This window comes from Perca fluviatilis, chromosome 23 (assembly GCF_010015445.1).
Source record: "Perca fluviatilis chromosome 23, GENO_Pfluv_1.0, whole genome shotgun sequence".
In the NCBI taxonomy this organism is placed as follows: Eukaryota; Metazoa; Chordata; class Actinopteri; order Perciformes; family Percidae; genus Perca; species Perca fluviatilis.
The window spans coordinates 28228562-28252309 of NC_053134.1; the positions used below are offsets into that span (position 1 = coordinate 28228562).

Below are 23748 nucleotides of genomic sequence, written 5' to 3' on the forward strand. Positions count from 1 at the left end.
AGGACACCCAGGCCCCCCTAAGGATCCCTTCTCCCCCAAAGGCAGATTCTGGCCAATATACAGTACAGTACGCCCACTATAATATCCTACATTAGACTACACTGGTCACTTCCCCAACAGTCAGGCACAAGAGCTGACCATAATTACACTTTTGCTTTCCATGAACTGTCGTTGCTTTAGCCTTTTATTTCAGTTGAAACCCTGGCAGTGGTAAGCAATCGTGAGAGAAAATTAAAAAAAATATATCAAAACATAATTCTAACCGATGTGCGTATTGGCAACAAACGGCTGAAGAAGCCGACAAATAGCCTATATGTAGCCTAATTCACACCTCTTAAAATCTATATATTTCATAAAGATACCCATCGCTGAATGTTAACGGGGTTGTCGGTCTCTAAATGTTTTAACTTTTATGAGCACACCTCTCTCTCTCTCTCTCTCTCTCTCTCTCTCTCTCTCTCTCTCTCTCTCTCTCTCTCTCTGCACCAAGCTCCGCCTGATCTTCTAAGAACGGTGACGCCATTATCAATCAAGTATGGTCAGTAGGCGGTGCATTAACACCGGTTGATCTCTAATCTCCAACTTAACCTGCTCCCGACCAGGTTAGGCGTTCAGCATGAGTTACCACGGCGATTGAACCCGATAACAAGTGATCCACCTTCGTGATACAGAAAATCCTGGGTTGAACCTGAAGTTAGCTCGCTAACGCCAAATCCTGCTTCGTAGTACAGGCCTCTGGTCTGCTGAGCTGGGGTTGAAATACTGATCTTGATTGTAGGTGGGAGGCATGTGTGTGCGGCGGGAGACGTTGATGGTAGAATGATTACCAGGTGTGCGCGATCAGCTGGCAGCTACAGGCGGGAGGAGAAAGGGGGAATACAGCAGAGACAAAAGGGGCAGGTCCAACAGAGAAACTAACAGTGGAAAAAACACAGATAGAAAATAGTAAACAAAACAGAAAACTCACAGCCAGCCGAACCCCAACCATCACAGATTTATTCCACCTGTGCGGTATTGGTTCTATAATTAAACCCACCTGTGTGTGGAGTATTGATTGTAATTGCCTGTGCACATGCTGAGAAAGGACGCTGCCTGAAACGTCCATTGCGTGGCAATAAACTATCAAATTGGAGTTCTGTCCTAGTAGCTTTATTTATGATTATTCACTTTTAGGATCCAGCACCTAGCTTTCAAAGCTTTCTAAGATAGATATATAGATATTTCTAATTTGGTAGTTATTTAATAGGCTGCACCAGACAATTGTGCTTGATTAGTAACATTTCATAATACAAAATAACAAAACGTTGGATGGATATAGTCTAATTTTTAAAAAGGCATGACAATTTCTGGTTTGATAGAGTTAATTTATTAATTAAACAGTGACAATCCACTTCAATTAAGATAAATATGGTGTAAATATGACAGATTTAGCAAAAATTGTTTTCTTCAGTCCCTGGGCCGGCCGATGTTGTTTGTCATAATTGTTTTCTTTTCCAGTTAACCAAGACATTTTTCAACCCTCACAGAATTTTCCCAATTTTATGGAATAGACAGATTGGCTAGACTGGGTAAACCCAGCCCGATCTGCCGGCGATTTGATTTTGCCCTGCAGCTATTTATCAAATTTTTCTATTCTGCTTCCGTTACAAATCTGCAGGGACCAATCACAAACTGCCTTATCCACCTGGCATGCTATTGGTGGGTTTAACACGATGACGATAGGGAAGCAACAAGGCAAACAGCTTTTTGTTTACATTCAACATGGCGGCCACCGAAGCACAGCAACCCATTGATGCAACTGTCGCTGCCACGTCACCCGGATCGTTGGTCTGATTGGTTGAAGGACTATGCAATTGCGTACAGAGTCATTTGAACTATGCCTGTTGATCACGCCTCTTGTGCAGTAGAAAATACAGAGCAGACTCCCCAGACTAATGTTCAATCTTAAAATATTGAGCTTGGTCTGGTGATAGTCAGACTACAGATTGTCCCTAGTGTAGTAAAAACTCCCTGTTTGAACTTGTTAGAGATTAGTATATGTGAATCAGAATGTTGCTGTGATAGAGAATATAGCTTATGTATATGTATAGCTTGTGTTTGTGTGTGTGTGTCCACAGGCGGAACCCACTACATTTCCATTTCATCACAGACTCCATTGCTCAGCAGATCCTGTCCTCTCTGTTCCATACCTGGATGGTCCCTGCCGTCAAGGTTGACTTCTATGATGCAGATGAGTTGAAGGTGAACAACACGACCTCTTCACCTCATTTACTCCCAGCTTCCCTCAGAAATACTTCAACCTGCATTCCACTTCACTTGTTATCCTGTAGTGCTTACTGATCTGACTGCCACCATCTTTACTTCTTTGAAGAAGTTATTCGCTCTGTTAATCATCTTTTAAGGATTCTGGGTCACACTTTATTTTAAGGTACATTATTGAGCCATAATAAGTCGTAATTTCTATCAAATTAGAACTAGAAATAAAATAATTAAATAAATAATGTGGTCTTTATTAGACAACAAATGAACAGTTATACCATCATTAGACAGAAAGTATGCTGTAATTGGTACATTAATAAGATCTATCAAATTACCAGAAATAATGTGATCTTTATTGGACATAACACAAACTCAGTTATACCCTAATTAGACAGCATACACCTAAATTATGCTGTAATGTATGCTGAAACCACTTATATTACCATATTAAACCCAACATATACTATATTTAGACACTGTTATAACAAATGATGCCCTATTAGAAACCAAATATCGGCATGACCTTTATAACAGCCAGACTAACCACAGAAAGCTTGACCTGATGCTTTTATATAAAGTACACATTTATAAAATTCAGACAATTTCACAGCAAATGATCCCAACCCTGCTTTGGTGTGGTGTTTCAGTCTGAGGTGTCATGGATTCCCAACAAACATTACTCTGGAATCTACGGCCTGATGAAGCTGGTACTCACTAAGACGCTACCGTCCGACCTGCAGAGAGTCATCGTCCTGGACACAGACATCACATTTGCCACTGACATCGCTGAACTCTGGGCTGTCTTCCACAAGTTCAAAGGTAATACAACTCCTATATTCAAACTCTGTTATTTCACTGTATGAACATTCATATTTTACCAAGGGTTTGACCAATATGGCAGTTACTAGTAGTTTTGTCTTGAAACTGATGATGGTTATTTTGTGCACCAATCAGTGTTTTCAACAACTACCAATTTAATTTAAGCAAATTACAGTTTTCAGTATTTCCCATAAAACTTTAGTTTTATTCTGTTGAAAGCTTTTGAAATGTAAATCTTAACTGGACACTTAACCCACTGTATAATTTTTTTTAATATTGTATTTGATAGACCAACTAATGATTCTATTCAGCGGAAATATTAACAATAAAATAATCAATACTATTGTTGCCCTGTAGTTTTAAATGAACTTCCCCATCACTGACCAGTGACAACAAACAGCTACAGCGGATATATGATTCCAATTTTAAATGACAGCTTGCACGCTTTGCACAAGGAGTTTCAGCTTCCTAATTAAAATAACCCCCCCACATCATCAAATACCCTTCACCATACCTAGATATTGGCATGGGGTACTTTCCATAAAATCATCTCTCAATGCAAATCAAACCAGCTATTAGGCTAACTGACATAAAACCATGCTATGTGATGATGTGGGGCTATTTTAATTCCAAAGGCCAAGGGAACTTTATCAGGATGCATAGTATCCTGGATCCAATAAATAACTGGCCTTTAAAAATAAAAATCTGCCTGCTTCTATGGGAATTTAACATAGGGGTGTACTCACTTTTGTTGCCAGTGGTTTAGACATTAATGGATGTGTGTTGAGTTATTTTGAGGGGACAGCACATTTACACTGTTATACGCTGTACACTTAATACTTTACATTGTAGCAAAGTGTAATTTTTTCAGTGTTGTCCCATTAAAAGATATAATGAAATATTTACTAAAATGTGAGGGGTGTACTCACTTTTGTGAGATACTGTATTTCAACCACCAGTCAAGAAACCAATATGTTAACAAGTCAAAAGTGACAGACATTTCCTCTTCTTCCATTTCTACTCTTTTCCTTTCTCTCTTATCCTTTAAGATAAAACAAAACCCTGATGCTAATTTCATGACTTCGAAATGCAAATTGGTCACATGAAACAACATCCAAAATGTCCAAAAACAGACAGAGGCCAGACAGATAATAAGTTGGTAAGTTAAACAAATATGACAAATAGCATACAAGAAAAAGAAAAAAATAGGCATCACTGTATACTTTATCATGTAAGATATTAATACGGATCCTATTTAAAGTGGCTACTGTCTAAATAAAATACCCTGATGGCGGAAGGAATAAAAGATTTGGAGTAATGATTACTGTATATACTGTATGTACTGTACGTAGGATTGCTTTCATTTGATTTTCACATGTGTATCTGTGGGCATGTGCTCATCTTTAGCCTAGCCTACATTTAGGCAACATCTACATATTTATTTAATTTATCACAGCCAATGAATGAAGAAAGTTAAATTGGTTAGAATATAGCTAGCATATATATAATAAATATGATGAAATAATTTAGTTTAGGCTATGCATAGTACCTAGACCTGCCAACAAATGCTTATTGTTAGAAGGAAACCAAACAATCCTTAGACCTATAGACCACTACTGACCTCAATCACGCCGGCTCCCTCAGAATCAACTGCCCTGCCAATCTCCTGCTTCTTTTTCTCTCTGCTGAAATATCTTCCAATATCCGTTTCATCTACTCAGTGAATTGAAGGATACAACGGTACAATAGCATTAACAGGGACCCTATGACATTTAGTTTTCAGTGACAAAAACATTCTATGGGGATTGATATCGTTTTATAATATGCCTACTATAGAGATAGGCTATATTATTGGCAATGAATAAAGAGTTGTGATTAGCTTGCTAAATTAACCATTTCTTGTATTTCCCTCGTTCACTCTAGCTAGACATTAGTTTTTCATAGCAAACCAAAATATCCCCTTTCCTTTACCTCAAGAAAACGTAGCAAAAGGTAAGCAGGTAATTAAAAACAACTTACAATTTCACTCTGTATCATTACATGTTATCAATCTTCCTTTCACCATTAGCGTGTGTATCGGTGTGTGTGTTTGTGGGAGGGTGCATAGCGAGTTCAGACCAAAGAGTAGCGACGAGACGAATCCCCCAGTTACTTGCAACACGCCGGTCTGCAACGCTCTCAAAGCTGCCAGTTCACACCAATGCAACAAGGCGGTGCGGTGCATCATCTTGATAGCACGACTCTGTCTAACTTCCGACTTTTCGGCTATTTTTTTTTAGCTATATATATCATTTGTAAATGATAAATATCAATAAGGATACATCAAATTGTTATTGTTGTTCTTATTATTATTTAGGGGGGCTTAGGAACATTTTGGGGTAGCTTCAGCCCCCCTAAAATAGGCCTAACGACGTCCCTGATTCTGCTATTGAAAAAGGGGATTTCAGATAATGTTAGATAATCAGACAAGCATTGTCAGACCTTAATAGTATGTACAGTTATCAACAAGAAGAGTTTGCAGCGAAACAGCAAAAGAGGAAAAGGACTGAAGAATAAAAAATAAAAACAAAGTTAGACAATCAGACAAGCATAGTTAGACCTTAATAGTATGAGAAAGGAAAGGCAGGAAGTGTGGAGGCGATAGGACACAAAGTCCTGTATATCCTGGGAGGGCACGCAGGCAGGAGGAGGGAAGAAGGTGTTGGTGAGTCACTTCAAAGATTTATAGGTAGTGCAAAACAAGCATAGGTGCGCAAGAGCCACAAAACACTATTCCAGTCAATCAGAACCAGGTGGCATGTGCTAGCAAGTGATGGAGAGAGGGGAGGCAGAGGCTGGGTCCAGCAGTTATCAACAAGAAGAGTTTGTAGCGAAACAGCAAAAGAGGAAAAGGACTGAAGAATAAAAAATAAAAACAAAGTTAGACAATCAGACAAGCATAGTCAGACCTTAATAGTATGAGAGAGGACAGGCAGGAAGTGTGGAGGCGATAGGACACAAAGTCCTATATATCCTGGGAGGACACGTAGGCAGGAGGAGGGAAGAAGGCGGTAGTGAGTCACTTCAAAGATTTATACGTAGTGCTGTCCAAGTGCAGCACAGCCAGCAGGGGTTTGGATCAATCTTAATTAGCAGTTGACTCCAATGCAGCACCTCTACCACCCACTCCCTTTGCTATCCAGTCTGCCTGAACTGAAACTGTTTTTAAAGCATCACAACAGTCCAGTAAGACACATTCAATAAATGTTACTCTCAGGCTTTAGCTATGTTTAAACGACTTACAAAGATGGTCAGGAGGGCTGATACAGTGCCATGATTTAACCAGCACAGCTCTTATTTTATCTGGTCATTAACTTAATGAAGCTCATATAAGCCACCAGCATACAAGGGACGAGTTTACATACAGTTACCACATACTGTCCTTCCCAAGGCAACCACTAGGGACTGTATTTGGTAGAAATTGCTGTAAATTCTGAAATAAAAGCTGGTATTTAAACTTAAAATGGCCAAGTCTCAAATAATAGTGGCCAGCAATAACATTAATAGGCATTACCTAATAAAGGCCAGCTAATACAATCATTGTGTATATAATAGTGTACATATAATAGGGTATATTTCCACAGCACTAATTCCATAAGTACTTTTGTATAACTCACCACCCAGCTGCTCGCACTCTTTTTTTTAACAGAAAAAAAGCATTGTAAGCAACTATTGAGGAAACACTTTCTGCAGATGTTTCTAATTAAGGCTTTTAATGTGAAATATCTGTTCAATAATTGTCGAGTTTTATTGTTGGTAACTTATGACTGCACAAAGAAAAAAAGCAAATGTATTATTGTAGGTATTAATGAGTGTAAAATTATTTGTGTTTAATAAGAGAAACTCAGGGTAGCTGTGTGGTGAGTATAACATGTCCCTGCTGTTGTACTGATGGAATTAGTGCTGTAGAAATATACTAAAATATGATAAATGAACAAATTAAATCAAACCATCTGTTGGCTAATACCACTTGGAGTACATGTTGTTTCTGTGATTTGGATGGATGATGATATATTTTAGATTTGGTCTGTCGTGTTAGGGGTCATAGATTAGTCTAAGTTAGACAGTTACACAAAAATAAAGACTGACTCATTTGAATCCTAAAAAGTTAGTCACCCTACCCCCAGGCTAACTGAGAACGGAGCCATGTTCTCATGGTAACAATCACTAATAGGGCTGTGTATTGGCAAGAATCTGGCGATACGATACATATCACAATACATAGGTCACGATTCAATATATTGCAATATATTTCGATACTGTGCATAAGACGATATATTGGGATTTTTTTTTTAAAGTATAATTTTAGAAAAACTAATATTTAAAAAAAGACATGATGTTCATAAAAGTCAAAGAAGATTACTTTAGGTAAACTGCCAGTTTGGGATTGTGGTTCACAGGTTCTTAGTGAGCTAATGTTTATATGCTAAAGTAGGACAAAGTTCAGCCATAGCTACATTATTAGCTTCTACCAAAAAGTCAGGCACTGCTGGGCACTGCTAGGCACTGTTAGGCACTGCTAGGCACTGTTAGGCAAGGACACTAGTGGTGCGTCTCAGCGTAGCCATCTAGCAGTAGGGGGTTTAAACACAACATAAACGTGAACTTACATAAATATTTTTGAACGTAAAAAAAAAAGAAAATCGATATTGCCTTTTTGAAAATCAATACAGTATTGCAAAATAAAATATCGCGATATTCAAGTGTATTGATTTTTTTCTTACACCGCTAATTACTAACAGCTGTCATGGTTGCTTGGTTAGCCATGTCTTTGAAAAAAGTCTTCATTTACCCATGTCAAATTAATTCTACTAAATTGCTTTGTGCAGCGAATGAGTTTAGACATCTATTATAAGTCTGACTATTTACTTTGTTAGATTTAAGCCATAGTAAAAGTATATCTCTGTAACCCTTTAAATGTAGGAGGTATGATTTTTTTTTTAATGTTTTAAACAAATAAATTCAATGAGCTAAACTACCTATTAAAGGTGGTGGTGGTACAGTGGCAAGGCAGCTTTATTTGTATAGCACATTTCAGCAACAGGGCAATTCAATTCAAAGTGCTTTACGTAAAACATTAAAGAGCAGTTCAAAACAATAAAAAAATATAAAAAACGATAAAATACGAGATTTTAGGACACTAGTGTGGGACAATGTATAAGCCGTTGCTCTATACACGTAATCCACCCACAATCCTTGTCGTTCCCAGAATGGCTGGTCCCATTGGTCTTACTTTTTAATTCTCTTTATATGCTTACATAGATTGTCATACAGTTCCAATTTTCAACAATGTAAATTCACAGTGGTACATACAGTGGTTTAGAAAAAGAATCAGCATTGGAACAAAAGCGTCCTGGCATAGCTGTATCAGGAGCAGATTGTGCCACCATTTACTTCCCACATGATCCCAAAGTGACAGAATCCCATCTGGCTTCATGACAGTACTCTAAACAGTGGTTCCCAACCTTTTGGTGGACAGTCCCCTTAATTAACTGTACAGTAAAAGGAGCAGCTTTAGCCTCTATGGCTAATTTCCAGCTGTAGTCCCCAGCCAGCCCACAATAGGCATCCTAAAATACAATGGTTAACATTAAAATGAGTTACATTACATCTATAATGACAGCAGGCCTAAGTAAAAAGGATTAAAACATACAAAGAAGTGGCGCACAAACAAGCAAGCACAAACAAGCAAGCAAAGATGATGGCAAAGGATTTAAAGCAGTCCATGCCGTAAAGACAATAAAAAGGAGACAAGAGAAAGGAAAAAAGTCACAGAGGCCACATTGAAAGCACTTACAAGACATAACATGGAGGCAGGCAGCACAGATGGAGAGGCAGCAACAATGACTATGTCACATCAAACACACATCACATCTGACAAATTAATGTGTGCAGTAATAGTTATCGGACAGCCATGTTTTAAGGTGTGTTGTAAAGGTGGAATATGTATGTATATCTTTGATAATAGTGGGCAATGAATTCCAGTTTTGTATTGCCGTAACAGAAAATGATAATTGGCCAAATGTGCTTTTCCTGAATGGAATTAGAAGGTCACCTCGTGTGGTGCTTCTGGTGATCTTACTGCTGTTGGGTTATGAAAGAGTTCAAAGGAGGAGGAGCAGTGTTATGCAGAATTTTTTAAACCAGACAGATGTTTTTGTATTTAATTACATCTTCCCAGCTCAGCAGTTTACGGTTATTTAGGATAATACATTGGCAAAACTTTGGATGTTTTCTTGTAAAGAGTAGCTAGTGGCTTTAATGATGAGCGTTAGTTTGTCCCCCAGCTTGCCAGAAAATATTTTAGATGTTACATAATCATGGCATTCATAAATAATTTGGCAGTATTAAAAGTTAGTGCATTTCTAAAATATTTAAAATTGGCTACGCTATTGCACACTTTCTTCATATGTACTTTAAAAGAAAGATTAGAATCGATAATAATGCCCAGATACCTAAATTGTGGCACAATACTAATGTTTTGCCCCAAGGTGGTTATATTTGACACAATGTTACATGATTACATGTTACTAAAGTTTTATTTACATTAAGTTGAAGACAGGAACAATTGCAATTGGTGATCTGATCCATCCAGCAGCCAGATGTTTTGTCTTGGGATGCACATATACTACGCATACATTAGTGTTTTGACATCAGGGCAAACAAACGGCAAATCATTAATTATCAACTAAACAAAAGCCGGCCAAGTATCGATCCTTGTGTGCATAAGCCAAGAGCTGATGAACGATAACCACTCACAGAAACATATTGTTCTCTACCAGTTAGATATGGCTTGATGATTGAGATATGGGAGAAGTTAAAATTATTACATAATGTAATAAAAGTTAAAATTAGACAGTTTGGCAATAAGGACCTGATGGTTGACTGTGTCGAAAGCTAGCCCAGTCTGCAGTCAGCAGCCTGTCTTGATCTTTTCTGCTCAGGTAATAGTGTTCCTACTCACTCACTTCTTCTTTCTTTCATGTACCAACATTACTTCCTCAGCCTTTCTTCATCATTGTCTCCATCTTCCCACTCTCAAACTTTCTGTTTTGATATAATACACTCTGTTAGCTTTAAAACAGAAATTGTTTCTGGTGTTGTGTACATTTGGTGCCTCCCTGATTTAAGCCGAGCAGTGAAAAAACACTGGGCACGTGAACGCCTATAGCCTGCAAACCGTAGATACAGTGGTGCAAAAAGTGAGTATGCACTATATGCGGTGCATAGGGGCGCAGCACCATGGGGGCGCCAAAGCGACGGTAAAAAAAAATATTAATAATAATAAAAAATTATTTTGGGGTATTTTCTATATGTAGCTGCTTTTGAGCGTTTCTAAATAATTTCTGCATTTCCTCCATGTTATATAACATTGTAGGGGACTAACAGGCTAGAGTAGGTATTACAGTATTTGACATACTGTAGAAGAGGGAGCGGGGGGGCGCTCCATACTATCACCCGGGCTATTGAAGGGCAGGTCTTGGCGTGGCCATAGTAGGATTCGTAATATCACGAGCAGGGGTGCCTTGAGCACTGAGCAAGCAGGTACAGTAGTGAGTTGTCGTCTATGGAAAAAGATGGATAAAGCAAAAAAGCTGTCGAGGGCTAAAAATAGAAAAAGAAAGAGGGAAAAGGAGATAGCATGTCAAGGGATGCAACAGCAGTTAAATAAGTGGATGGTGAAAGGCAACAGGTAGGATTTAAAGTGTGATATCTGTGCTGTCTTAACAGACTAGCTAGTGTTTGCTTACAGTACAGGCCAAAAGTTTGGACACACCTTCTCATTCAATGCGTTTCCTTTTTATTTTCATGGCTATTTACATTGTAGATTCTCACTGAAGGCATCAAATCTATGAATGAACACATATGGAATTATGTACTTAACAAAAAAGTGTGAAATAACTGAAAACATGTCTTTTATTTTAGATTCTTCAAAGTAGCCACCCTTTGCTTTTTTTTTTTAAATAGGGAAAAAAATTCCATTAATTAACCCTGACAAAGCACACCTGTGAAGTGAAAACCATTTCAGGTGACTACCTCATGAAGCTCATTGAGAGAACACCAAGGGTTTGCAGAGTTATCAAAAAAAGCAAAGGGTGGCTACTTTGAAGAATCTAAAATATAAGACATGTTTTCAGTTATTTCACACTTTTTTGTTAAGTACATAATTCCATATGTGTTCATTCATAGTTTTGATGCCTTCAGTGAGAATCTACAATGTAAATAGTCATGAAAATAAAGAAACACATTGAACGAGAAGGTGTGTCCAAACTTTTGGCCTGTACTGGGAATGTAGCAGCCAAATGGGGGTTTACTTAGGGCTAGCTTAGAATATGCAATGAGCTGAAAGCTGGAAAATATAACGTAGGATGTACAATAAATGACAAGAATCTGGAAAACATAACTAATGCAATAACTCTGGTTTACCATGGAATCATTAATAGATTTTGTTTTACCATTAGCTGTCAGACATACAGGCTATAGTTACATCTGTTGGGTGACATGGAAGCTGTAATTACCAAAGACAGTAAAAGAAATGGACCAACAGATCCCGTGTCTCTGGACGGAGATCAGTGAAGGCTATTAGAAGCACTTTTCCGGTGAGGGCTGAGCGTTACTGCACATCCTCTAACTGAGCTTGAAGACATAGATGTGACGTGAGCAACCTGTCTGAAAGTTCTCAATCATTCCCAATCTTGCAGAGACAGAGAGCGTATGTAAAGAGATAAAATAGGCACAGGCTAATTATTGCTAACTAAAATGCTACTTACACAGCTAATGTATGTAGAAACTGCCTGTGAGCTTCTCTTATACTATACGGTAATTCCTCTACTATGCGACAGTAAGTCGCGTGGTTATGACACAATCGTTAGCCTATTTTTACAAAAATGTCTGCTACAGAGCCATAACGTGATATACAAGGTAATGGAGCCTTTTATACATTGTTGTGTTTCTTTAGAAATAAACAATGGATAAATAAAGTCTTTAAACGCTTCAGATGTAAAGTTATTCGCACTAAAAGTGACGTCAAAATGAATGGCAGTCAATGGAATGCTAACAGCGGGTGAGTGCTTGTTAGCATCAAAATGGCAACCATAGGAGGTACGCATTGTGGAGAGAAGCTTACCCCCTTGGTAATTACAGGGTCACATCTCTCTCTCTCTCCATATTTGTACTTTTTAAAATCCCAAATGTGAATGTAATTTCAACAGCCACACAACCTTACTGCATAATAGTTGTCTTGTCTGATACCATCACTAGGCTGATTTAAGAATTGAATTTAGGCTGCTTTATTTAACAGTGAGTTCATTTCATTCAGGTGTGAGGATGGTGGATCATAAAAGACAGGGGAAGGCAACAGGTAGGTCTAACATTAGGTTGAAGCGTAATGGGAGCCACTTGATACCAACAGATTAATTTCTTAATATTATTAATATAGAAAAGCTAATATGGAAAATCAGTTACATAATGTTTGTTTGACAATATGTCTTAGTGGAGAAGAACACAGGCAAGGAGTGAATGAGACAGACAAGAAGTTGGCGATGGCATCAAGTAGAGATGAGACCAGTGATGACATCAGGTAGGAGTTCTAGACCACACAAAACTAAATGTCTAGTATGGTTTGAAGTTCTATTGACCACCGTATTCACTGTGTCCTTTTAGGGGAACAAATAGTGCAGGCAGAGATGGAAAATATAAGAATTAGCCTGTCTGACAGCGGGGATGTAGTAAACAAATCAGAATGAAAATTTAAACATCCGCAACGCATATGCTCGAATGCCATCAATGATGATTTATTTATTGTAATGAAAATACAGTACAAGAAAAAAGTGGGCTATGTCGAGCCCGTATATATATATATATATATATATATATATATATATATATATATATATATATATATATATATATATCTGACTGTATCAAAATGCCGTAATTTTTGCGTTCATTTTTAATATTTAACTCGTTAAAAAAATTCCGAAAATTAATGCAGCTGTGTTTGTTTACTTCATGTGGCGGCTGAGAAACGTAATACGTCTCCGTAAGAGCAGGCGGCGCTACTCTAGGAGGGATTTACCTGATTGAAGTAGGCCTACGGGCCAGTCAAGAGTTGAAACATGGACCAGTAAGATCCCAAAAGAGAAAAAAAGATGATGTTAGAATCCAGAAATGAATGAGCGCGGGCTATAAACGGGACCGAGTACTAGTTCCGACATGTTGTCTCGTCAGGAGAGATGCGCCACCGGTAAGCTGCTTTTTCGCTACATTGAGCTGCGGTTTAAGTTTGTTTGTCTGTTGCTCTACTGCTGTGCTGCCGATATGTACGTGCACGATTTGTTTGCTTGATAACTGTTACGTTGGTCACGCTGATAAAACCTTATTTGCAGTCTGATGTTTAACGCTGTCGACTCGATAGTATCCGTGACTATATTCCAGTAAATGTTTGAAATTGGTGCGTCTCACTGTCACACAAGCTACTTCCTGGTTGCGGTGCTGGAAGGGAAATGTAGTCAATCGCTTAACATTGGTAATGGATTGCTGTGCACAGCGTCGCTATCTAAAACTACACTCAATGTTTTCACTTTAGGCCAACATACACCTTTGTGGTTTTGGGTTACTGGTTTAATGTGTAACATTGATATTGATATTGATGTGCATTTCTGTGTTTAGATATATGTGCTTTGCTTAGTCATTCAGATTAAACACTATGTATATTATAATATTTATGATATTAAGTACTGCCTAGATTGTAATTTATATTCTCTCTCTATATATATATATATATATATATATATATATATATATATATATATATACATACACATATATATATATATATATATATATATACATACACATATTTGTATATTATTCAGAATATGGTATATTAGGTATGTGGCTAATATTGGGGGTGGTGACAAAAATCTGCCCTCAAGTCAGACAGTTTTTAGCCGTTTCAGCAGCCTTCAGCAGGACTAAATAAGCCAAATTGTTGCTGCTGTTATTCTGAAAGATATTAAACATTCTGAACTTAGCAGAACCTTTCCTTGTTTGTTTTCTCTTCATATTTTTTAAAGTTAAGTGATTTAGCATTATTTAAATATCCATTACTACAAGCTTCAGTCTCAATTTAAAAACGTGATTAATCGCGATTAACTACAGCAAATTGTGCGATTAATTAGTTAATTTTTTTTAATCGATTGACAGCCCTATATATATATATATATATATATATATATATATATATATATATATATATATATATATACCAGACGCATATTTCTCCGAGCCAAAGTGTCTCTCTCTCTCTTTCTCTGATAGTAAGAGACAGGATGAGTGGGGAAAACTGTGGTAATTGTAGTCTATAAGTGTGTGTGTGTGTGTGGTTGTGTGGGTGTGTGTCACTCTCTCTGTCCATCCGTTGGTCTCTCTCTCCGTGTGCCTGATGGCGTGTCTCGCTGTGAGAAGTCAAGACAGCCCAAATCACCGTGAACCTAGGTGTTTTAGTTTAAAATGTGTTTTATTTTTGTAAAGTATCTGGCTGCACTGTGGTCTTCCTGTATGTGATTACCTGTCTTGACACATTCGCTCGAGTCTCGCACAAGAAATAGAGGAGACACTGAAACAATCGGTGCAGCACGTGGGCCGATGCAGCCGCTCTGTGCCCGGCATGAACGGACAGATTGGATAACATGGGTGCAGAAATAAAAATAGCTGCCCTATGCGGCTGGTCCAGCCCGGTATGTTTTCACTGTAGGACTGTTGCTAAAATTATCCAGGGTGATTTAGACTTGACATGACACCATCATAACCATGACATGATACCTGTCGTGAACCTGAAGGAGTCTTTATAAATGTTTTTGACTGTTTTCATTAAGGGCGTTTTCAAACCTATAGTTTGTTTGCTCTGGTTGGAATCAGTTGATGAGTTTGTAAACTTGGAGCGATCACACATATATATGCTGCAGTTTGCCCTTGTCCTTGACAGTAGCAGCAGCATACCAGATGGTGATGGAGCAGGTGAGGATGAACTCGATGATGGCAGTGTAGAAGTGAACCATCATTCGCTTTGACAGGTTGAACTTCTTCAGCTGCCGCAGGAAGTAAATCCTCTCTTGGGCTTTTTTGATGAAGGAACTAATGTTCAGCTCCCACTTGAGGTCCTGGGTCCCTTCCAGTTGTCCAGTGGTCCCTGTTGATGTAGTAGTGTCTGTCCTGGTCTTAAGGTGGTATGGGATTCTCATCATCCAGTCTTTGGAGTAAGTGTGGTGATTGTTACAGTTCAACAAAGCTGAAAACAGTAAAGAGCTGTAAGTGTTAAGCTAAGCAAATTTTGCACAACAATTTGACCACTGTACTGTTTACACAATTGGTGTTGACTTGCCTCAAATAGCAACAGAGGCATAAACTCTGTGTGTGTGTGTGTGTGTGTGTGTGTGTGTTCCGCTCAGCCTCTGACTGATCTCAGAATTTAGCAGAAACTCAATTTCTTTCTAGTCTGGCAGTGAGTGAGTGCGTGCATGCATGCGTGCATGAGTGAGTTAGCGAGCAAATCTACTTTAAAAAAGGGAAATCAGAAAAAAGGCTTGTCTCTGATATAAGCCTGATTCCAATCCAATCTCTCTGCAGTTGAGTTAATAAATGCCACTATTTGTGAATTTAATATATAAGATTAGGGTTAGGGTCATAACAAACATGCTTATAATTAAAAAAACAGCATATATGCCTTTCTGAATTATTGTTTTGGATGTTGATTTTCTGTGTATGTCAATCTGACATGCATGTATTGGTTACCGTTATTTTTAGGATGTAAAATATGGTCCTACAAAACTTTGCATGCAGTGCATGTTAGTCCAATCTAATGTAATTGTTGGTAGAATGGATCCTATATTTCACAGCTGGTTTGCTCACATTGTCAGTTTATTGCTTTGTCTATTTTGAGGATTACTTTTCCCGCTTGGCTGCAGGCCTTTTCTTTTAGCTCTCCTGTTTTCTCCGTATGACTCTTGCAGCACTTAGGGAGGTGAAATGTTGATTCCACCATTTCTTCCTCACTGCTGATTGTAAGTTCTTGCTAATGGGCTACAGAGCCACTCAGAGATGTTGAAGTACACCATTTATCCATCCATTGTCAGAAATCACTGGTGCCTGCCTGGAGTTAACCCTCCCATTCTAATCAGCAGATATCCTGAGGTTTGGTGTGGAGCCCCAGGGAAATTAGAGCTTGACTCAACACCTCATATTTCATTTTAGCCTCATTCCCATATACCATGTCCTCCAGGGAGTACAATCCATGACCCCTCCCACTTTGACAAATTTGAGGCCTGCAAGGGTTAAGGCGAAGAGAGCAGGCAGGTTGAAGTCAGGTGTTTAATGTAGAAGTGGGGTGGAGAACAGTGAACAGTATGTTGTAATGCATTCGAACTCATTCATTCTTAAAGTTCTCTCAGGGGTTGTGTATAGAGCCCAGGGGCCTCATTACAGAAACTTCCTTAGTCTGGAATATTTTATCTCAGTTTAGAATTAAAATTAGGATTTTTGCTATTACACACACCTTTCCTAACATGTTTCCTACAGTTGAAACCAGATATTTACATACACTTAAAAAAAAAACACAAAAACATTTATTTCTTTACTGTCATACATTAAATCAGAGTAAACTTTTTCTGTTTTAGATAAATACATATTAACATTTTTGCATTTGTTAAATGTCAGAATCGAGCGAGGGAGAATTTTTATGTATTTTTTTTATCACTTTCATCAAAGTCAGAAATATACATACACTTCCTTAGTATTTGGTAGAATTGCCCCAAAACTGTTTCACTTGGGCCAAACGTTTTGGGTATCCTTCCACAAGCTTTCTACAATAGTTTGCTAGAATTTTGGCCCACTCCTCTTGACAGAACTGTGGATGCATATAAAGGCACACCTCAAACACAGAGCCTCTTTCTTTGACATCATGGGAAAATCAAGAGAGAAGAGAGAGAAAGAGAAATCAACCAAGACATCAGGAAAAGAATTGTGGACCTCCACAAGTGTGGCTCATCCTTAGGTGCAATTTCCAGATGCCTGAAGGTCCCACGTTCATCTGTTCAGACAATAATACGCAAGTATAAAAAACATGGGAATGTACAACAATCATATCGCTCAGGAAGGAGACGGATTCTGAGTCCCAGAGAGGAACGTTTTTTGGTGCAAAATGTGCGAATCAATCCCAGGACAACAGCAAAAGACCTTGTGAAGATGCTAGCTGAAACTGGTAAGACAGTGTCATTATCCACAGTAAACGAGTCCTGTACCACCATGAGCTAAAAGGTTACTCTGGGAGAAGAAAGCCATTACTTCAAAATCACCATAAAAAAGCCAGACTACAGTTTGCAACTGCACATGGGGACAAAAATCTTAATTTCTGGAGACATGTCCTGTGGTCTGATGAAACAAAAATTGAACTGTTCGGCCATAATGATAAACGGTATATTTGGAGGAAAAAGGACGAAGCTTTGAAGCCTCAGAACACCATCCAAACTGTGAAGTATGGGGGTGGTAGTATAATGTTGTGGGGCTGCTTTGCTGCAGAAGGGACTGGTGCACTTCACAAAATAGATTGCATCATGAGAAAAGAAAATTTTGTTGACATATTGAAGCAACATCCGAAGACATCAGCCAGGAAGTTAAAGCTTGGGCGCAAATAGTTCTTCCAAATGGACAATGACCCCAAGCATACCTCCAAATTAGTTACAAAGTGGCTTAAAGTGATGGTTCGGAGTAATTTACCCTAGGGTCCTTTGCACCACAACCTCGAGCCAAACAACCCCCCAGAAGCTTTTTTCACCTGGGTCTAACATTGGGAGTTAGCGTAGAGTAGCGTAGAGTAGCGTTAGCCGCTGAATAGCTTAGCGCGGGGCTAATGGACCCACGTTTGTATCTCTTAAATGACTAATATTGCAGAAATGATAAAGGTCTACACTAGTACATATAGGTTATGTACTCATAAAGCGAAGGTTGACGAAAGTTAGCGTCCAGAAGTTTATGTAAATAACACTTGCCTGCTGGCTTCTGCTCTCTGCTGCTGCTGTTGTTGCTGCTGTGAGTCTAACTGCAGGTAGCAGCAGCAGCAAGAGCAGAAGAGAGCAGGCAAGTGTTCATAAACTTCGGTGTATTTACAAACTTTCCAATCCATCGTTTTGCGGCGCATAACCTATTTGTACTAGTGTAGACCTTGGTATCATTTCGGCATTATTAGTCATTTAAGAGATACAAACGCGGTCCATTAGCCCCGCTAAGCTTTATTCAGGGCTAACGCTACTTCCACGCTAACTCCAATGTTAGACCCAGGTGAAAAAAGCTTCGGGGGGGGTTTGGCTCGAGGTCATGGTGCAAAGGACCCTAGGGTAAATTACTCGAACCATCACTTTAAAAACATGCCGAATAATTAGAATTTAGCTAATCAGTAATGTCGTACGTTAACCAAACAAATTTAACAGAACAGGCAGGTGAATGGTTCCAGTAATCCTACTGTTCTGAAAAATGATAGCGTTACTACATGATAGAAAGTCATGCGTATAGTCTGAAAATAGAGCCATCTTCTAACCGTAAACAAACTGGGAACTATATTCTCAGGCGGAAGAATATAGTACTTGGGCGGAGTGATATGCTCGCAGCAAGCCTGTCTGAGAATATAGTTCCGGGTTTGTTTACGGATAGAAGATGGCTGTGTCTCATGTTACGCTTTTTTTGTACAAGCTGTGACTCTACAAATCACAACATGTAAATAGGAACATGTTGGCGTTATTTTGTCACTTTTGTCACAATTCGGAGCGGTAGGCTAGTTGGAACCAGTTACCTGCAGGATCTGTGCTGGGCTAAGCTAATGCTGGAGCCGTCAGACAGCGTTACAGCACGCATGGAGATGAGAAGGGTATGTATCGACTTCTTACTCTGGGGGTTACGGTGAATAAGCTAAATTCCCAATAAGTCGGCGTGTTCCTTTAAGGACAACAAAGTCAAGGTATTGGAGTGGCCATCACAAAGCCCTGATCTCAATCCCATAGAATATTTGTGGGCGGCACTGAAAAGGTGAGTGCGAGCAAGAAGGCCTACAAACCTGACCCAGTTACACCAGTTCTGTCAAGAGGAGTGGGCCAAAATTCCAGCTAGGGCTGCAACAACGAATCGATAAAATCGATAAAATTCGATTACTAAAAAAGTTGGCAACGAATTTCATTATCGATTCGTTGTGTCGCGCAACTATTACGCCACTCAGTCGCGGAGATAAAAAAATGTTTTAGTTGAGCGCAGAGAGAAGCAGCGCGGAGCGTAGCGAAAGAAAAGAAAAAGAGCAGAGCGGGGGTAGAGGAAATACGGAGAGAGACCGGAGAGACCCGTAACGTTGTTGTGAAACACACGGCGGAGGCAGAGAAATCAGTACGACCTAAGTCATCCAAGGTGTGGGAGCATTTCACACTAAATAAATCAAAAACATGTTAATTGCAAGATAAGCAAAAGCGACACGGCATGGTACGCGCGCGCCGCGGTGAGGATCAGCACCTAAAACGTAAACATTGGAGTCCTTGACAAGGAGGAAAGGAGTTCAACAGCAGGGTAAAGTCACTACACAATCCTACTTCTGTTCCGTTTTGAAGTGAGGAACGTACCGTCCCTCCAGTAGCTCTTGTGGTGCTGGTGTTTACTCGTTATCCAGCTGACTAGCATGACAAGCTAGCGTTAGCTCGTTAATAACAGTAATAAAGCAGGGGTGGTATAGTTTGCAAGACTAAAGACACGTTTTTATTCACCCGCCTTTTTTGGCCCATTCATTTTTCAATCTGTTGTCATATATATTCTGTGCTTTGTCCCATATCAGTTATTGTTGACAAATATATTAGTGTGTGGTGTATACATGAACTTAACTTGCACTTACTACAATGATGGTAATAATTTAATGAATAAGTGTGTGTGTGTGTGTGTGTGTGTGTGTGTGTGTGTGTGTGTGTGTGTGTGTGTGTGTGTGTGTTTGTGTCTGTCTGTCTGTCTGTCTGTCTGTCTGTCTGTCTGTCTGTCTGTCTGTCTGTCTGTCTGTCTGTGTGTGTCTTCTCTGTATCTGCTATTTGGGACTTACCTTTACACAACTATTAACTAAAACAACAAGTATGTATGTATTGAGTTGATGTAAATTAATGCTTTTTTAAAAATCCGATTCATCGATTAATCGAAAAAAAATAATCGACAGATTAATCGATTATTAAAATAATCGTTAGTTGCAGCCCTAATTCCAGCAAACTATTGTAGAAAGCTTGTGGAAGGATACCCAAAACGTTTGGCCCAAGTGAAACAGTTTCGGGGCAATTCTACCAAATACTAAGGAAGTGTATGTATACTTCTGACTTTGATGAAAGTGATAACAAAAATACATAAAAATTCTCCCTCGCTCGATTCTGACATTTAACAAATGCAAAAAATATCTTAATATGTATTTATCTAAAACAGAAAAAGTTTACTCTGATTTAATGTATGACCGTAAAGAAATAAATGTTTTTGTGGTTTTTTTTGAAGTATATGTAAATATCTGGTTTCAACTGTAACTGCATTCAGGAAGAAAAAAACCTATCTTATCTTAGGATAGGAATTTAGCTATTGCAGAACCATCCTTACCTAGGGATAGTCCAAGGCAGGAAGGCATAGACCCTGTTCTAAATTCTAAATAACTGCCAAAAATGGCAGCAGCACTGTTGTTAGGTCTCTATGGTTGGTCTACCTTAAAGGTCAGCCCACCTTAACTGAGCCTTGGCTGGGCACTTTTTTTTTATTTGACCAGGGTAGTTTTGATGGGAGAAAAGCTGTCTTTTTCTGGAATGCCCTGTTCTCAGTCACACATTCACACCTGAAATCTGCCCAGTACAACCAGTGCACAGTACTGTACAGTCATCTACAACGTAGATGATCCAACAAGCACTTTTTGTTTGAAGCATACTGAATTCTTTAGGGCCTGGCACAACACGAATCGGCCGCCTCCCGGCCGCCTCATCCAGCGCGTCCCCAGCGGGCCGCCTCGCGGGCGCCTCCCGGCTTATGGAGCTTCCTTTTCGGCCGCCTCCCGGCGTCCTTTCCCCGAGAAAATAACGTGACATTCGGCGTCCTTTCCCCGAGAAAATAACATGACATTTCCACGTAAAAAACGAGAAAAACGTCTCCGTGAACACGTATCAATAGATTAAGAATAACGTTGATATTTACACGAACTGCCGTGAGACCGGGTTGGAACTACACGTTGTAAACAGCCATGGCCCGCTTGCCTGGTCCTCCCGGTAACGTTAGCAGGGTTAGCATGGCGGCGTTAGCCAGGACCAGTCGGGATCACTTTACTGGCTATGTCTCAATTGTTTTTGCGAGTAACCAACTCGGGTACTCTAGCTATATAATTCAATGTGAGTACACAAATGTTGAAATGACATAAAATGCCCGTCCCTAGTGGCTGTGATAAATTAGCCTGAAGCTATGCTTACCTGTTCAGGAGGAAATAAGCCAATTCTGCGTCCTTTTGGGATCTAAGCTGTCTCCATCTTTCAAATACATCTCCAATATTTACCAGGGGGTTGTTACGTCTCTGGTCACGCAACCTTTTTTTTTAGGTCGGGTAGAATCTATCTCCATTTATCCTGTTAGTTTGTGTGCTGCTTTCATGGCTGTACTACCGTTACAGCTGTAGCGTGCTGGGTTTACGTTTTTACAGGTATATCTGGCAACCCGGCCTGGCTGTCAAACTGGGCCGTTGATAACAACACACAGATCAAAACATAAACGGAATGTAAATTTCAAAAAGAAACTGAACTGCAAGCAGTTATGAAGGGGCCCAAGCCTCCGATTCAATTCGCCTCCGATGCCATTCGCCTCCGATGCCATTCGCCTCCGATGCCATTCGCCTCCGATGCCATTCGCCTCCGATGCCATTCGCCTCCGATGCCAGTCGTCCGCGATGCCCCGAGGAGCCGCGCCAGTCGCCCCCGATGACCCACGAAGCTGCGCCAATGCGGGACCCGAAGCATTACGTAGGGGCGGCAAACGTTGGTGAATATCAAGAGGTTTGATGCACGAGGTCTGCGGTACTCTGACGTTGCAAATGTAGTGGTTAACAGTTCATCTCCATGCATATACAGAGTACTTTTAACAATTCTCTACTATAAACAAACTTCTTAACCCCCCTGACCACAGGGGACAGCAGAGAGAAATGAGAGTGTGACTGAGAGGGTGGAGGTACCGGCAGGTGTGGCGGTTGAAAGAGCAGGGGAAGTGGTCAGGTTGTTGTAAATGGTGTCATAGGCGCCACTCTCCAATTAGCACCAACTGCAATGTTTATTTGCACGGTATCAGCGCATATGAATGGTGTTGATTTTGGATTGAAAAAGTGGGAGAAAAGAGTTACACTTGTCCACTGTGAAGGTTGTAGAAACTTTGTCAGGTGGGTTAAGAAGTTTGTTTATTGTAGAACACCAGGGGAGCACGCAAATGCGAAAACCAAAACGTAACGGTAGGAGGTAAACATCAGTAAATATTGAGAAGTGTGAGCTGCAAGGTCTGTGATACATTCCCATTGCAAATATTCCATTAACATTGATTAACAGGGCAAAACACTTATATGTTGATTATAGCGCCCACTAATGGCCAATCTTTGCCAAATTTGGTACAAATCCTCAGAGCAGCATGCCCAACAAGCAACACATCTACAGATCTATATATTTTGAGTCATCCAGTGGAAAAATAAACATATTGAACATTATAACTCATAATGGACAAACTATTAACATTTCTTACACACAGTGTATCAATCTTTATTACACACAGTGTATTATGAAGTTATAAAGTTATTATTAAGAAGTGCCGTTTGGCATTGCATACAACATGCTCGACCTCAAGGGATTAAAAGGCCCAAACTGGTATATGTTGACTATAGCTCCCCATAATGACCGATCTTCACCAAATTTGGTACAGCGCCTCAGAACGCCATGCCGAACAACCCTCACAAATTTTGTGTTGATTGCTTTTACTGTGGCAGAGATATTGCAATTGCAAATTTCCCATTGAAATGCATTGAGTTAGTGGGCGAAACAAATAAACGTTGCTTATAGCGCCCCCTAAAGGCCGATCTTCGCCATATTTGGTACAGAGTATCGTCGTCAGATGTTGAACAAGGATCGCAAGTTATTTGCTGATAACATTTAATTTGGCCGAGATATGATATATGTGTGTGGTAGCTAGCTAGGACAATTTGTTTTGTTGTCAAATGCGCATACTTTAACGTAGCAAAATTCCTTCAATATCTTTTTGTCAGGTCCATCTGGAGATGCTACCTACCAGGTTTCGTGCAGATCGGTCGCACGGCCTAGGACGAGTTCGAAAAAGTTGGTTTTGCACATTGCGCGATATTGCGAAAAAACGTTTGCGCGGAAATGGGCATGGCCTATATCAGGTAATTCAGCTTGATTCACCGAACACGTAGATGTAAAGATTTCTAATGTGCGATGTGTAATGTGGGAGTTAAAGCCAAAAAAACATTACAGCGCCACCTAGTGGTCCACATGTGTAATTTTTGGTAGGTGTGGTCCATGGCCCATTGTCCATCTACCCTGTAAATTT

The 23748-nt window shown here is 39.6% G+C and overlaps 1 protein-coding gene across 3 annotated transcripts in view; it reads left to right on the forward strand.

Moving 5' to 3' along the window:
- The window catches only part of LOC120553593 (LARGE xylosyl- and glucuronyltransferase 1-like), a 143815-nt gene that overhangs the window by 78830 nt on the left and 41237 nt on the right, over positions 1–23748 (forward strand). For 2 of the 3 annotated variants that reach the window (XM_039792180.1, XM_039792183.1), the window contains exons 4-5: positions 2091–2241; positions 2907–3078. In XM_039792180.1, the coding sequence (XP_039648114.1) occupies positions 2091–2241; positions 2907–3078 (323 nt within the window). The remainder of the gene's footprint in view (positions 1–2090; positions 2242–2906; positions 3079–23748) is intronic. The other variant, XM_039792181.1, reaches the window with a different exon arrangement.